The sequence below is a fragment of the Mangifera indica genome, chromosome 13 (assembly GCF_011075055.1).
Source record: "Mangifera indica cultivar Alphonso chromosome 13, CATAS_Mindica_2.1, whole genome shotgun sequence".
Classification (NCBI taxonomy): domain Eukaryota; kingdom Viridiplantae; phylum Streptophyta; class Magnoliopsida; order Sapindales; family Anacardiaceae; genus Mangifera; species Mangifera indica.
Genome location: NC_058149.1, coordinates 11,267,018 through 11,281,938, shown reverse-complemented (window position 1 = coordinate 11,281,938; position 14,921 = coordinate 11,267,018). Strand labels below are relative to the sequence as shown.

Genomic DNA, 14,921 nt, shown 5'->3' with positions numbered 1-14,921 from the left:
TTAGTTCAAACTCATATTATTTAATCCGAGCTTGAGTAGCTTGGATCTAGCGTGGATCAAATTCATCCTAAATGTTTGTTTTAACAAATTTAATGGGAGAATTACTTTCAATGAGAATGAATATATTAATAATTAACCCCTTAAAACCCCAAAACAAAGTTGAATATAAATGGGGTTATACGATAAAACTCCTATTTGACTAAACTCATAAAACGACATCCAAATATGCAATAAACTAAAGGAATATCAACCGGCAACTCAACTTACAAGTAGATGTTTTAGACCTAAAGAAAACAAACTCTCAACCTACATCTCATCTGCATCTTTGTCGATGATGAAAAACAATAAGTTTTTCATATAACGGAACGATCATTATCTTATCCTCATGTAACATAATAAAAAGTTATTATTATTATTATTGTTTTTTGAATTTAAATCTGAATTACAACTAATAAGATTGTAACTTTTACTCTTTATGTTATAAACATAAATGATTGTTTAAAGAGAAGGAGAAGAAAAAGACTCATGTAACACAAATAGCAAATTGGATTTTCATCTCCATACAATAAACATCTAATGCTTAAATTTTAATCAATTTTATCCTAAAATAGATAAGGTGGACTCTCAAAAAATCTTAACTTTCCTATTTAGGTGATTCTTCGAAACAAGTTCTTTTCATAATATATCATTTATAAAACTTTGTTCATATTCTACCACTATACTTTCTCAGAGTCTTCAATAATACAATTGTAGACGTAGACATCCCAACACAATAACAAAAAAAAATCATAACAACTTGAAAACACTTTATTGTTAGATGAGGTGGATTTTTTCACCACGTGAAAAATAAATTTAAAAGCTTGGTGTGAATGCATTGAATGCATAGTATGCTACATATATTGACTTGGAGGACATTTTGTCTACATAAACGACTCCCCCCTATTATAAGAGAGAGTGAAGCACCCAATTAACCATTTTAAATTCATGCTTCCTATGTTCTATTTTCATTCCTCTGTTTTCATTTACTTTGTTCATCATCTTCTTCTGCTTAAACTTTTTTTTTTTTTAATTATAAAATCCTTTACCCAAAATTCTTTACCATATTTATAACATTTATAGGTCTTTAAATTTGAGGACTTCTTCCTTGTACTAATCTAATGAAACATAATCACAGGCAGCAGATGCCTTCTAATTACACTGCTACTTCACTTTAGATGATTAGATAGTGCTATAAAAGCTTGTCTTTATATGGGTTGTTGGTATTCACAATCAACCCAACCGTAATAATATATCTGACAATAAAATTATATATACAATTCTATATATAAATAAAAATATTTTATAATATAATTAAATATTATTTTATTTTTAATTATTTAATTATATAATAATATATCATTATAACATAATCCTATCCAATCTTGGAATGACAAGGAATCATTTTGTTTGTATCACAAACTAATCAACTCACATAAAATAATAAATGGAAATGGTCCCAACCGAGACATCAAATCAATCAAAAGTGAAAGAAAATACAGGGGACATCGTATCTTGCCTCAATGCCAACAAAGAAAACCAACATTTCCAAATTATTTTAGTTGAATTAATCATTTTGAAGTTGAAATATCAACGTAAGGTTTGTTTTATATGCGGAATCTTATCTGCTGATGCAAATTTCTAAACCTTTTTCAACGAAGAGTTTGCCACTGGTAAAATTTTAGATGTAATAATCGATTCTATTGTTATTATTATTATAAAAGATCTAAACTTGTTCATAATTTACAGTAGCTCTGCCTCTCAATCCTAAGCTTTCCTTGTTGAGTTGAGTCGGCAGCTAAAAAACTCCTTAGACCCAGTTCATGGCGTCCTCCAAAAAGCTAAAATCCATGGTCAAAATGGGCATCAAAATCCTTCTCCTGGCCGTAGTCACCTCTTTCTCCTTCCTCCTCTTTTCTCCACCGCCAAAATCTTTCTACCATACTCTTTTCATATCCACTGCCCTGTCTGACAACGTCTCAGCAGCTCAACATCTCTGGACCCTCACTCGCCGACCTCATGTTGCCGGTTCAGAGGCCAACGCCGAGGCTGCAGCTTATGTTTTATCGATATTCACTTCCTGTAATATAAAAGCGCATATTGCTTCCTATGGTGTGTCCCTGACTTACCCTGTTTCACGTTCTTTATCACTGAATCGTCCCCCACCGGACCCTCCCATCACTTTCTCTCTCCGTCAAGAAATTTATGACGGCGATCCTTACGCTGACGTTGCCGATCAAGTCCTTCCGACGTTTCATGGATATGCGAAGTCGGGTACTGCGACAGGGTCTGTTGTTTATGTGAACTATGGACGGGTTGAAGACTACGTCATGTTGAAGGAAATGGGTGTGAATGTGTCAGGCAGTGTTGTGTTGGCGAGATATGGTAAAATATACAGGGGGGACATTGTGCATAATGCGTTTGAGGCGGGTGCGATTGGGGCTTTGATTTTTACTGATAGGAAGGATTACGGGGGTGGGAGTGGTGACGCAAGGTGGTTTCCAGATGATAAGTGGATGCCGCCGAGTGGAGTTCAAGTGGGTTCGGTTTATGATGGGGTGGGCGACCCGACTACACCTGGATGGGCTAGTACGGAAGGATGTGAGAGGATATCTGATGAAGAAGTTGACAAAACTGGTTATATTCCCCGTATACCTTCGCTGCCAATTTCGGCACAAGATGGCCATACAATCATGAGGTCCGTTGAAGGACAAGTGGCCAATCAGGATTGGCAAGGAGACAAAGATGCCCCTGTTTACCGGATTGGACCAGGACCAGGAGTTGTCAATCTCAGTTATAAGGTTAGTATGCAATCAATAAAACTAGGTGCTTATTCAACGTGTATAAATTTGTGCACAAACGATGAATGTTACCATGTGATTCGTTTGTACGCATTGTTTTGTATATAGTATGCAATTGAGGTTCAACAAGTTAAATTGCCGAAATTAACTGTCAGTATAATCAAGTTTAGTTTATTGATTAAGTAGTAAGCGAAATTGTGCTGGTTTCAGGGAGAAAGCGTCATAGCCACGATACAAAATGTAATTGGTGTCATTACAGGTACAGAGGAGCCTGATCGGTAAGATATGGAACTTTCATAAATGATTATCAATGGTAATTGAAAGCATTTGTTAAGAACTTAAATAGGCATGACACCAAAGGGAAGATTATGTATTTTAAGCATCAATATGGAATATAGATGATGACTAAGTAAACCAGAGTATGATTTTGTCATGCCTGAAACTATTTATAGGTTTGTGATACTGGGCAATCATCGAGATGCATGGACATTTGGAGCTGTGGATCCTAACAGTGGCACTGCTGCTCTTCTGGAGGTAATTATGTTTCTTCTCTGGACAAGAACCAAGTATAACACATTTCAATTATTGGGTGTGCAATGTAGCTTGCAGAAAGACTAGAAAAACTGCGGAAAGGAGGGTGGAAACCTCGAAGGACTATAGTGTTGTGCAATTGGGATGCTGAGGAGTATGGCCTGGTCTATCTTTTTCTCTCTCCCTGTTCCATTTTCTGTGTTTGTGACCGAGAAGAACAGAAATTTAAGATAACCCCTGTTGTATTTCCAGATAGGATCAACTGAATGGGTGGAAGAGAACAGGGAGATGCTAGCTTCAAGGGTTGTTGCTTACTTGAACGTTGACTCTGCTGTATATGGCGCTGGATTCTCTGCCTCGGCAACTCCTCAACTTGATGAACTACTCAAACAAGCAACTCAACAGGTTACTTAATACAATTCTACCAACTCTTTAGGCACCATTAGGCATTATAGCAACTTCAATTTCCCCAAATCACATCCATGATATTTAATATCTAACTGTTTCTTGAAAACAAATCGGTGCTAAGTAGGACAAGTTCATTATTGCCTCTTTAGCTCATCTAAATCAAATTTGGAACTGATTTTGAAGGTTAAAGATCCAGATAACTCATCACAAACAGTCTACGATTCCTGGGTCGGTTCTAGTAACTCTCCAGTGGTAAGTGCTATGCCAAATGCATTAACTGCATCATCTTGATGAGACAGTTTTTTGATAACCTGCACTGAAAAATAGACTTGAGTTTTGCCCAGCTTACATCCCGTTAGTATCATTCCTTAATTCTTGCATTATAATAGAGATCACAAATAGTAACATATTCTGTCTATGAAGATTGGAAGATTAGGAGGTGGAGGATCAGATTATTCAGCTTTTGTGCAGCATATTGGTGTTCCATCAGCTGACTTCTCTTTTGGAGAAGGTAAAAAACACATTTCAAAGTCTTGAGCCCATAATACATGTTAGCATTCTTGCAAAATATGTACATTTTATATACACACACATACATATATGTATTGATAACTTAAAGGCATGTGATAGAGTAAGGTAGTGAGCAAGCAGGACAAGCTTTCTTTAATGTGAACAGTAGAATTGTCTTTAGAGAATTAAAAAACAACTCCAACTGTAGCATCAAAATGAGCTTTTGACATGAAACAATTGATTCAAAAGACAAGCCAAAAAGAATCCGTCCGGTAATAAAACCACCTAAATTAATTTAAACTTATGGGAAAAATCAATTTCAGTCTTGGCAGTAAGGAACTTTCAACCATTACACACACAAAGTACTATATCCTTAACAGTATAAAAAGCTTTTATATGCTTTATCATAACTAATTAATCACTCTAAATGCTCATGTAGTCTTAGCTTCTAGCGTAATTGATGCTTAATATATGATATCTTCTAGCAAGCATGTCTTCTCATGACTAACTATCAGTAAGCATCACTTGCAGGATACCCGGTATACCACTCAATGTACGATGACTTTGTCTGGATGAAAAAATTTGGAGATCCACTGTTCCAAAGACATGTTGCAGGTTTGTCATTAAATTTATCCATGGCATAAATGATTAAAATTCCATCCCACAATGAGATTGTAAAGAGAAAAGCATGCTTATTGAAACAGAGTGTTCACAGTTCATTATAACCATTCCAGGACTAATGAACAACAAAGCTGTTCATAAATCTAATATAAACAAGCTATTACATTATACAAGCAGTATTATTTAAGCATGCCTATTGACTCAAAGTTTTTTATCTTCTGTTTCTTTGATGAAAAAACAAACAGCGGCAAGCGTTTGGGGTTTAGTAGCTCTCCGACTAGCAGATGAGGAGTTCTTGCCTTTCAATTATCTCTCCTATGTTTCAGAGCTCCAGGTATAAGTATATTCAATCCAAATATTATTTCAATTCTGGAACCAAAACTAATTTAAAAACAAATCAATAATAATAGAAAAGCGCAAAGGATTTGAAGGACAAGGTCTCAGGTATGGGCATAACCTTAATTCCCTTGTTCAAGGCTATTGAGGAGCTAGCAAAAGCAGCCATCAAAATTGATAGCGAGAAAAAGGTACCAAACGAAATCTTATGATTCAAACTTACTGCAACTGATGCTCTTGTTAATTTAAATAATCTAAATATGATTCTCTAGGCAATAATTGAATCAAAAGGTTGGGTATCCATATGGAAAAAAGAACATTCTAGGGTGAGAGAGCTGAATGACAGACTAATGATGGCAGAAAGAGCTTTCACAGACCGAGATGGACTCGCTGGAAGGCCATGGTACAAGCATTTGGTACGATTTTGCTTTATAAAATTTTCTCACAGAAAGTTTTTGATAAAAGCTGCAGCATGAAAACATGCAGATTTTTAATGCACAAAGAATCTATTTCTATTTTACTATGCAGATTTATGCACCCTCAAAGCATAATGATTATGGATCTAATTCATTCCCTGGAATAGAAGACGCCATTGAAGAAGCAAAGAATCTCAATACGGCAGAGTCATGGCTTACCGTACAACATGAAGTTTGGAGAGTCTCCAGAGCAGTCAGACATGTTTCTCTAGTCCTCAATGGAGAACTAACATGAACATGTACAAAATACAATGGAATGACTCTTCATCAAGACAACTTATAAACAGATACTCCGGATGTGCTAGAAACTGTTGCAAACCCAGATTATACGTTTAATAAAATTATGTATATACATTTTTAAGTATATAAATAAGTAGACAAATGATATATTATCATGCGGTTGAGTAATTTTAAATTAATAATAAAATAATATCGAATTATATATATATATATATATATATATATATATATATATATATATATATATATATATATATATATATTCAAAAATGTATACTTATAACATTACTTTTATATGTTTGATGCTTATTGATTTTACAGGAATAATTCTGAAACATTGTTTGAAAAGTGTGTCAAGAGAATATCGGTGGTGCTCCAATTCGCAGAATATATTGTTTCAAAAACTCTTTTAATCATCCCCAAAAGCCGTCCTATTCATATAATTATTAACTCTAATCGGACTTCAATATATTTAATCCTAAATAGCAAATTATTTTCACCTAAATGTTCCCAAGTAATATTTTGTAACTATTTTTAAATAAATATTATTCCTAAATAATATTAGGGAACCTAATAATTTCTTCCCCCCCCCCCCCCCCCCCCCCAATCACCTTGTCCTAAGGCCAGAGTATAAAGTTTCATCCTGTTTACGGTTTTCTTCTGTTGGACTTTTGGGCAATGGGAACTTGAGTTTGGTCCATAAAATCGAAGAAAGTCTCTAAGCATGAAAACTCTTCGCCCATATGCACTACCTTTGTTTTCGTTTGACCAGCCATGGTTCTTCTCATTCTCCCAGGGGCAACGGCCAGAACATCCCTTCCACTTTTGCAGCTTGTAGTTTCTTCTCCTTTTTCTTCTGATCAAATCCATCATCCTCTGTGAGTGTCCCATTGTGAAATTTTCAGCCCTCAAAGAGACATTGAATTGAACAAAAATTATGGCTAAAGGCAGTAAATCATAGAACTCACATATCTACGTGATTCAACAATATACTTACATCTACAAAGTAGCCATCAATATTATTAAAGTGAAAAAATATATGTTTGAATTGTACACATTATAAACGAAGGTTAATGATTTGAATAACCCAACTAAATTTCTTCAAATCATGAAACTTTTAATAAACTATTCGTTAAATACAAACCACATTTTAACGATCTCCACCTTGGTGAATATTTGCACCTCAAGAAAACCCATTCAACCTTGAAATCCATGCACCTCTACCTAAAACTCCAACCCTTTACTACTTAGCATGCGATAACTTACTTCTCCAATGGTAGCATCTTCGCAAACATGTATATTACATTATCTTTAATATGCACCTTTATCAGTGGAACCGTACCCAAAGAAATCAACTTTGACCTTATGGTATCTTAGGGTAATATGTTTGGTTCTTATGTGATACACTTGATAATTTGATATCTCTATGACACTTTAAATGACATAATGAAACTAAAAGTCTATTACTCAAAACCAATATTTGACATCAATCCGTTGGACCGTAAAGTTTTTTTAGTTTTTGTAATTGTCATGTATTCTACTTAAGTAGTAGATAATGTTATTACACTTTGCAAAGTTAACCTCGAGCTAATTAGACTATTTGCAACTGTAAATACATGATATGCAGTAAACTTCCTATCATCCATATTTATGGCATAATTTGAATCAACATAACCCAAAATAGAAACTGAACTAAGCATGGTGTCAAAGCAAATTTCATAATTTGTAGTTACTTGCATGTATATGAGAACCTGTTTAGTTGTCTTTTAATATTTCTTGCTTGGATTTGTCATAAACGTACTAATCACACTAACCGTATATATTATTTTCGGTCTATTGCAAACCGTAACATATATGAACCGTTTAAACAGATTAACATAAATAACCTTGGATGTTACTATACCTTCTCATCATTTCTTGGACAATGATAACTGGATAGATTAATTAATAAAATTATGTGTATTTACTTTCAATACATAAATAAATACATATTTAATGTATGTTATCATATAATTGAGTGATTTTGAACTAAAAATAAAATAACACTCAATCACGTGATGACACATATAAATATATATATATTTATGTACTTAAAATATATACGTATAACATTGCTTCAAATTTTATTACACAAAAAATCAATATTAAAAAAAAAAAAAAAAACCCTAATATCTCCAGCGCTCCACCAAAGGGTTGTTGCTGCTCTGAATACAACGGTACTTTGAAATTATATTCTAGTTCCTCTCAAAACTCCACTATTTATACAATAAAAAACCTAACCCTAATTAGACTCCAAGCATACTTATTTTCAAATAACAAACAATTCCTAATTAAATATTCCTACCATTTTTAAATATTTGGGGCTATCAAAAACTCATTGCAACTCTATGTTGCCAAATGCAGTGGCTGGCAGTCGGCTTACCTGCTTTGAATCTAATATTATCCCAAAGAAAGTAAATTGTTAAATCCATTGTGTTGTTGTAATAATATGAGATGATAGTTTTACCACTCTAAAATGGAAACCAATTATTACAAATTTATCTTTACAAACTAACTGAAATAATATTTTACGATTAACTAATATAATTATTTATTTATTTTCTCATTTCAAAATTATTTAAATGTCACCACATCAAATTATATGAATATAATATAAACCTTAGGAGAACCATTATACTTTCTAATTGTATGAGTATGATATAAACCTTAGGAGAACCGTCATACTTTCTAATGTAGGATTTAAGTCTTATACAATTTTATGATTGAATGATATAATTATTTACTTATTTTCTCATACTTAAAACTGGGAGACATATTGACAGTTTTGATATCAAATAAGATAAATCTTAAGATAATCATACCTACAAAACTAACTATTGAAATTGGAGGGCTTAAACTCATATAAATCCTATACTAGAAGTCCGTATTTTTCAATGTAAGATTTAAATCTCATACTTTATACTTAAGATCCTGACAAAATAATAATGTATAATTTATTTGTACATGTATTGCTTAATCTTAACCGTCATGATTTCAGACCAACCAAGTTATATTCAAGTTTGCTAAGTGTTGATCCTATTTTAGATTCTTGTTTTGATTGTTGCAGGCCAGCAGCAGCAGGTTGTTCCTAAATATCTGGCTGTGCTTTGGGTTATCAATCCATTGACAAGATCCTGAGTCATCTTTTAAAAAAAATAGAAAAATTTAGAAAAGACAACAAGCCAACCATCCTGTTGAATCAAAATATCTACGTAACATTAAACAAAGAAATAAAAGGAAATGGTCCCAGGCATACAAGGAAAGGCAAATAATTGCAAAAGGATCTTGCGAACTGCCTCAATGGAAAAAAACAAACAAAGAAGTCCATTTAAGTAGTCATTTTGAAGTGGAATATAAGATTTATTAATGGAAGCTTATCTAAAGGTTCTAACTCTAAATCATTGCAATTGCATTCATAATAAGAATCTCCCTGTCTCTCTTATGATCTTCTACAGTTTTCCTTGTTAACTCAGCCATTTCAAGACTCTCAAGGCCTAATTCAATACATCCCCAAAGCTCAACTCCATGATCAAAACAATTATAAAATTCTTCTTTCTGGTAGTGGTTACCTCTTCTTCCTCCTTCCTCCTCTTTTCTCCACAACCAAAATCTTTCTATCACTCTCTCTATATATCCACTGCCTTATCTGACAATGTCTCAGTATCACAGCACCTCCAAATCCTCACTCGCAGACCCCATGTTGCTGGTTCAGAGGCAAACGCGGAGGCTGCAGCTTATGTTTTATCAGTTTTCACTTCCTGCAATATAAAAGCACACATTGCTTCCTATGGTGTGTCCCTGACTTACCCAGTTTCACGTTCTTTATCACTAACACGTCCGTTTCCAGACCCTCCCATCACTTTCTCTCTCCGTCAAGAAATTTATGCTGGTGATCCATTTGCTGATGTTGCTGGCCAAGTCATACCGACATTCCATGGATATGCAAAGTCAGGTAGTGTGACAGGACCAGTTGTTTATGTGAACTATGGACGGGTAGAAGACTATGTGACCTTGAAAGAAATGGGCGTGAATGTGTCGGGTAGTATTGTGCTGGCAAGATATGGAGAAATATACAGAGGGGACATTGTACATAATGCATTTGATGCAGGTGCCATTGGAGCTCTGATTTATACAGATAGGAAAGACTATGGTGGTGGGAGTGGTGATGCAAGGTGGTTCCCAGATGATAGGTGGATGCCACCAAGCGGAGTGCAGGTGGGTTCTGTTTACTATAGCATAGGTGACCCTAGTACACCAGGATGGGCTAGTACAGAAGGATGTGAGAGGCTATCTAATGAAGAGGTTGAGAAGACAGGAAATGTTCCACTTATACCTTCGTTGCCAATTTCTGCACAAGATGGTCATACAATCTTGAGGTCCATTAAGGGACAAGTGGCAAATCAGGATTGGCAAGGAGACAAAGATGCCCCAATTTACAGGATCGGACCAGGACCTGCAGTTGTCAATCTCAGTTACAAGGTTAGTATGCAACCTAACTTGAATTTCAGGCAATCCAGCCTAACCAGTCAAAACTGTCAAACTAAACAAGTACTGCTTTGGCAACTGTATGGGTTTCAGGGAGAATATGTCATCTCAACAATCCAAAATGTAATCGGTGTCATTGTAGGAGTAGAGGAGCCTGATCGGTGAGTTATAACTCTTGGAAATCGTTTGGTATTAAGAGATTCATTAAAAACTTCAATAAGTAGCAACTGAAAGGAAGACTTTAATTCACTTTAATTCATTGTAACATGACAAGAACTCATCAAAATGAAATATAGAAGACTCAGTAAAACCCACCTCATAGTATTTCGTCCCTATGGCAACTGTATCTAGATATGTCATCCTGGGTAATCATCGGGATGCATGGACATTTGGAGCCGTGGATCCTAACAGTGGCACTGCTGCTCTTCTGGAGGTAAGTATATTTGTCTCTTCACAAGAAATATGCATCATAACAAAGATGAACTCTTCACCTGTATTTCACCTGCATCATAGGTAGCACAAAGACTAGAAAAAATGCAGAAAAGAGGATGGAGTCCTCGTCGAACCATATTGTTATGCAATTGGGATGCTGAGGAGTATGGCCTGGTCTCTCTCTCTCTCTCTCTCTCTCTCTCTCATTTTCTGTGTGTCAAAAAGTGGACAGAAACATATACCAATCCTAACTATCTTTACAGATAGGATCGACAGAATGGGTAGAAGAGAACAGGGAGATGCTAGCTTCAAGAGTCGTTGCTTATTTGAACATCGACTCTGCTGTACATGGAGCAGAATTCCATGCCTCAGCAACACCACAGCTTGACGAACTACTCAAACAAGCTACTCAGCAGGTATTATTAAATTAGTACTACAAATTCTTTAAGCAACATATGGCATACCAAAAGTAGGCATACCAATTATTAATTATCCAAGACGGAAAATTGCTGCAACTATTTATGAACAATCATCATGTCCTTAATCACAACACAAACAAGTAGTGGAAGCGGCACCAATAAGAATTAACAAAAAGAAAAGAAACAGTAGTTGACCTATTCTGCTACTTCTATTTAATATTTTTTCAACATTGCTGCTTTAGCCCATCTTAATCAAAATTTCAACTGATTTTGAAGGTTCGAGATCCAGATAACTCATCACAAACAATTTACGAATCCTGGATTGGTTCCACGAATTCTCCAGTGGTAAGTGCAATCCCATATCTTGAACTTTAACCTTACCACCTTGATAGATAGTTTCAATTAACATGACTCAAATCAGATGAGCTTTATCTAGTGCTCTGATCCACTAAAGACTAACATATGCATTGCATCATATCCATTAACATTCATTCTATTCCAAGATTGGGAGACTAGGAGGCAAAGGATCAGATTATGCACCTTTTGTGCAGCACATTGGTATTCCAGCGGTAGACATGTCTTTTGGAAAAGGTACCAAGTACATTTTGCCCTGATCTCTTGAATGATTTTTATAGTGAACATATGAATATACTAGCAAAATATGCTTGCGTGTGTCAGTGTGTGTATTTCCAGAGAGGCATAGATGAGTTTTGTATGCACATATACACTGGTGATAAGTCACAAGTCTGAATAGAGCATTGGGAGGCTATGTTGAAAATGCAGCAGCCACACATATCAACTTATAAATTACAATCGGAGAAAGCACAGCAGTATCCAACATATAGCAACAGATAATAATTGGATACAAATAAAGCCAAATCAAATCAGAAAATCACATTGTTCCAAATATTCCGGTTATGTTGAAAATATTTCCATAAGGATTTACCACTCCTCTCATTTGCTTTGTAGTCCTAAATAGAGCCAACAGTATTTAATGTGAAACATTTCAGCATATAATATGCGGTCACAGAGAATAATAACTTTCTACTGCAGTATCAGAATAAGCTTTTGACTTCTAATTCTGAAATAAAAAATTGACAGATAAATGACAAGCCAACTCTATTATCACCCATTAAAGCCATTGGTTAAGAACTACAAAATGGTTGTCAAAGCTTTAATGATTTTTATTATAAATGAATTAATCACTCCTCAGATATACTTAGCCACTAGCAAATACTCTTTACCAACAAAATGGATGTTTGATATATGATGTCTTAGATGCAGTTATTGTCTCATGACTAACTAAAAGTGTGCATCAATCACAGGATTCCCAGTATACCACTCAATGTACGATGACTTTGTCTGGATGGAAAAATTTGGAGACCCCCTGTTCCAAAGACATGTTGCAGGTTTGTCACAAAATTTTATCTATGGCATAAATGATTAGAACTCCGTCAACAGAAAATAGCACAAGAAATGTTAGTTTAGCTAATATCATCCTACAAGAGCTCATCTTATATTGAGATAGGTAAAGATTGAAGCATGTTTGTTATAGAAACACAGTATTCACAGTTCATAATAATTACTCCCAGAATTTGTTGAACCAGTTCATTGTCAAAGAATCTAACCCCCAAAGTTATTCATTATACAATGAGTAACATTGCAAGTCTTAAATCACATGAAATCCAAGTGTCTATTTAAGTGTGCCTACTGACACCAAGTTTACTTCTATTCATTTTTTCTCCTAATTGAAAAAAAAAAAAAAAAACAGTAGCAAGTGTTTGGGGTTTAGTAGCTCTTCGACTGGCAGATGAGGAGTTCTTGCCTTTCAACTATCTCTCCTATGCTTGTGAGCTCCAGGTATATTAGCACATACCATGCATCAGCAATTGTGTGCAATCATCATTACAAAGCAAATATTATAGTCCATAGCTAAAGCTGATAATGCAATTAAAAACTCCATATCAATAGGAAAGCGCAAAAGACTTGGAGGATAAGGTCTCAAGCAGGGGCATAACCTTAAATCCCTTGTTGAAGTCTATTGAAGAACTAACAAAAGTAGCCACCAAAATCAATAACGAGAAAAAGGTATCAAACATGATCTTATGATTCAATACTCATACAACTAACGTTTACCATGAACTAAATAATTTAAATATGATTCCCTAGGCAATAAACAAGGCTAAAGGTTGGGCATCAATCTGGAAAAAAGATCATCCTAAGGTGAGAGAGGTGAATGACAGATTAATGATGGCAGAAAGAGCATTTACAGATCCAGATGGACTCATTGGAAGGACATGGTACAAGCACTTGGTATGTTTATTCAATTATTAAATTTTTGCAGCATTATTCAAAGAATAAAGTTTTTGACAAAAACTACAAAATGAAAACATCCAGATGAATAATGCAACATATGGATGCAATTAGAGCTTTGTTCTGGTTTGTTTTCTATTATGACTGAAGTGGACTAACTTTACCTTCTTTCTTTCAGATTTATGGGCCCTCAAAGCATAATAATTATGGTTCTAAATCCTTCCCTGGAATAGAAGACGCCATTGAAGAGGCAAAGAATCTCAATACAACAGAGTCATGGCTTACAGTACAACATGAAGTTTGGAGAGTCTCCAGAGCAGTCAGACATGTCTCTCTAGTCCTCAATGGGGAGCTAACATGAAATGCACAATCTACAATGTAATGATTCTCAATGCAGTTTATGAACAAATGTTCGAGATGTGCTAGAAGTTTAGTAACTGTTTAGCCAAATACAATGGCGGTCAGGAATCCACTGAACTGCTTAACTTACGTGAATCAGAGCCAAAACAATGGAAGAATGTAATTGCTACTCCAAATTGGAAATATTTAACAATATGCCCTGTATTCCAAATAACTATTTCCAATTCTGTCCTTAGATTTTCTCTGGGATGAAATTCCTAATTAAATCACAGCTTCTCAAGTCACTTTGGCCACTGGGATCAATGTTCTCACAGCTCTCACATGCTTTCAGGTAATGTGGTATGCCTAACTTCCAATGTATACTTTACATTCATATTCTAATATTTAACAATAAGCCCTGTATTCCAAATACCATATTTGCAATTCTGTACTTAGATTTTCTCTGGGATGAAATTCCTAATTAAATTACAGCTTATCAAGTCACTTTGGGCCACCTGGATCAATGTTCTCACAGCTCTCACATGCTTTCAGGTAATGCAGTATGCCTAACTTCGAACGTATACTTTACATTGATATTCTAATCTTTTATTGGCTATCTATTGATGTTAACACCATCATATCCTCCATGTTGGACAAAGGAAAATATAAAAAACAAGAAACATCCATTGACAACTATACTACTTTGACATATACTACCAAAAACTAACTGGAATTGAGAAGGTAGCACGAAATATTTCATATCAATAGACCATCCTATCAAAAGAAACAAGTGTAAACCCAAAGTCAAACACTAAAAGGAGCATTTCCAAGTTTTCAAGATCTCACAACCTGCAGAATGCATGTTCCTAAACAATGAAATGCTCACTCAGGTAATCCTCAAGCTCGCCGGTCACTCACAAACAGGAATACGCCTT

At 35.0% G+C, this 14,921-nt stretch overlaps 2 protein-coding genes across 3 annotated transcripts; both read left to right on the top strand.

Annotated features, from left to right (window-relative positions):
- Positions 1-1,754: 1,754 nt before the first annotated feature.
- On the top strand, positions 1,755-6,114 carry LOC123193824 (probable glutamate carboxypeptidase LAMP1). Its single transcript, XM_044606878.1, has 12 exons — positions 1,755-2,837; positions 3,048-3,115; positions 3,290-3,371; positions 3,440-3,532; positions 3,621-3,773; positions 3,960-4,028; positions 4,200-4,287; positions 4,818-4,901; positions 5,153-5,241; positions 5,318-5,434; positions 5,516-5,659; positions 5,772-6,114. Exons 1-12 carry the CDS (start codon positions 1,860-1,862, stop codon positions 5,952-5,954), a joined length of 2,148 nt encoding a protein of 715 aa, XP_044462813.1. The 5' UTR covers positions 1,755-1,859; the 3' UTR covers positions 5,955-6,114.
- Positions 6,115-9,376: 3,262 nt separating this feature from the next.
- On the top strand, positions 9,377-14,300 carry LOC123194271 (probable glutamate carboxypeptidase LAMP1). 2 transcript variants are annotated; one of them, XR_006497239.1, is made up of 13 exons: positions 9,377-10,477; positions 10,577-10,644; positions 10,835-10,916; positions 10,997-11,089; positions 11,179-11,331; positions 11,611-11,679; positions 11,838-11,925; positions 12,660-12,743; positions 13,106-13,194; positions 13,306-13,422; positions 13,504-13,647; positions 13,826-14,166; positions 14,244-14,300. XR_006497239.1 is itself a non-coding variant. In XM_044607438.1 (12 exons), the coding sequence occupies exons 1-12, from the start codon at positions 9,524-9,526 to the stop codon at positions 14,006-14,008; spliced, it is 2,124 nt and encodes a 707-aa protein (XP_044463373.1). In that variant the 5' UTR covers positions 9,377-9,523; the 3' UTR covers positions 14,009-14,300. The 2 variants fall into 2 exon arrangements, 1 of the variants encoding a protein (XP_044463373.1); XM_044607438.1 differs by having other exon boundaries at positions 13,826-14,300.
- The last annotated feature ends 621 nt before the right edge of the window (positions 14,301-14,921 follow it).

Excerpts from the sequence above, each read along its gene's own strand:
- LOC123193824 (XM_044606878.1), top strand. The coding sequence starts at position 1,860 with ATGGCGTCCTCCAAAAAGCTAAAATCCATGGTCAAAATGGGCATCAAA. Across the intron at positions 4,902-5,152 it reads GTTCCAAAGACATGTTGCAG|CGGCAAGCGTTTGGGGTTTA; the intron begins GTTTGTCATTAA and ends AAAAACAAACAG. Across the intron at positions 5,660-5,771 it reads GGCCATGGTACAAGCATTTG|ATTTATGCACCCTCAAAGCA; the intron begins GTACGATTTTGC and ends TTTACTATGCAG.
- LOC123194271 (XM_044607438.1), top strand. The coding sequence starts at position 9,524 with ATGATCAAAACAATTATAAAATTCTTCTTTCTGGTAGTGGTTACCTCT. Across the intron at positions 11,680-11,837 it reads GTTCCACGAATTCTCCAGTG|ATTGGGAGACTAGGAGGCAA; the intron begins GTAAGTGCAATC and ends TTCTATTCCAAG. Across the intron at positions 11,926-12,659 it reads AGACATGTCTTTTGGAAAAG|GATTCCCAGTATACCACTCA; the intron begins GTACCAAGTACA and ends CATCAATCACAG.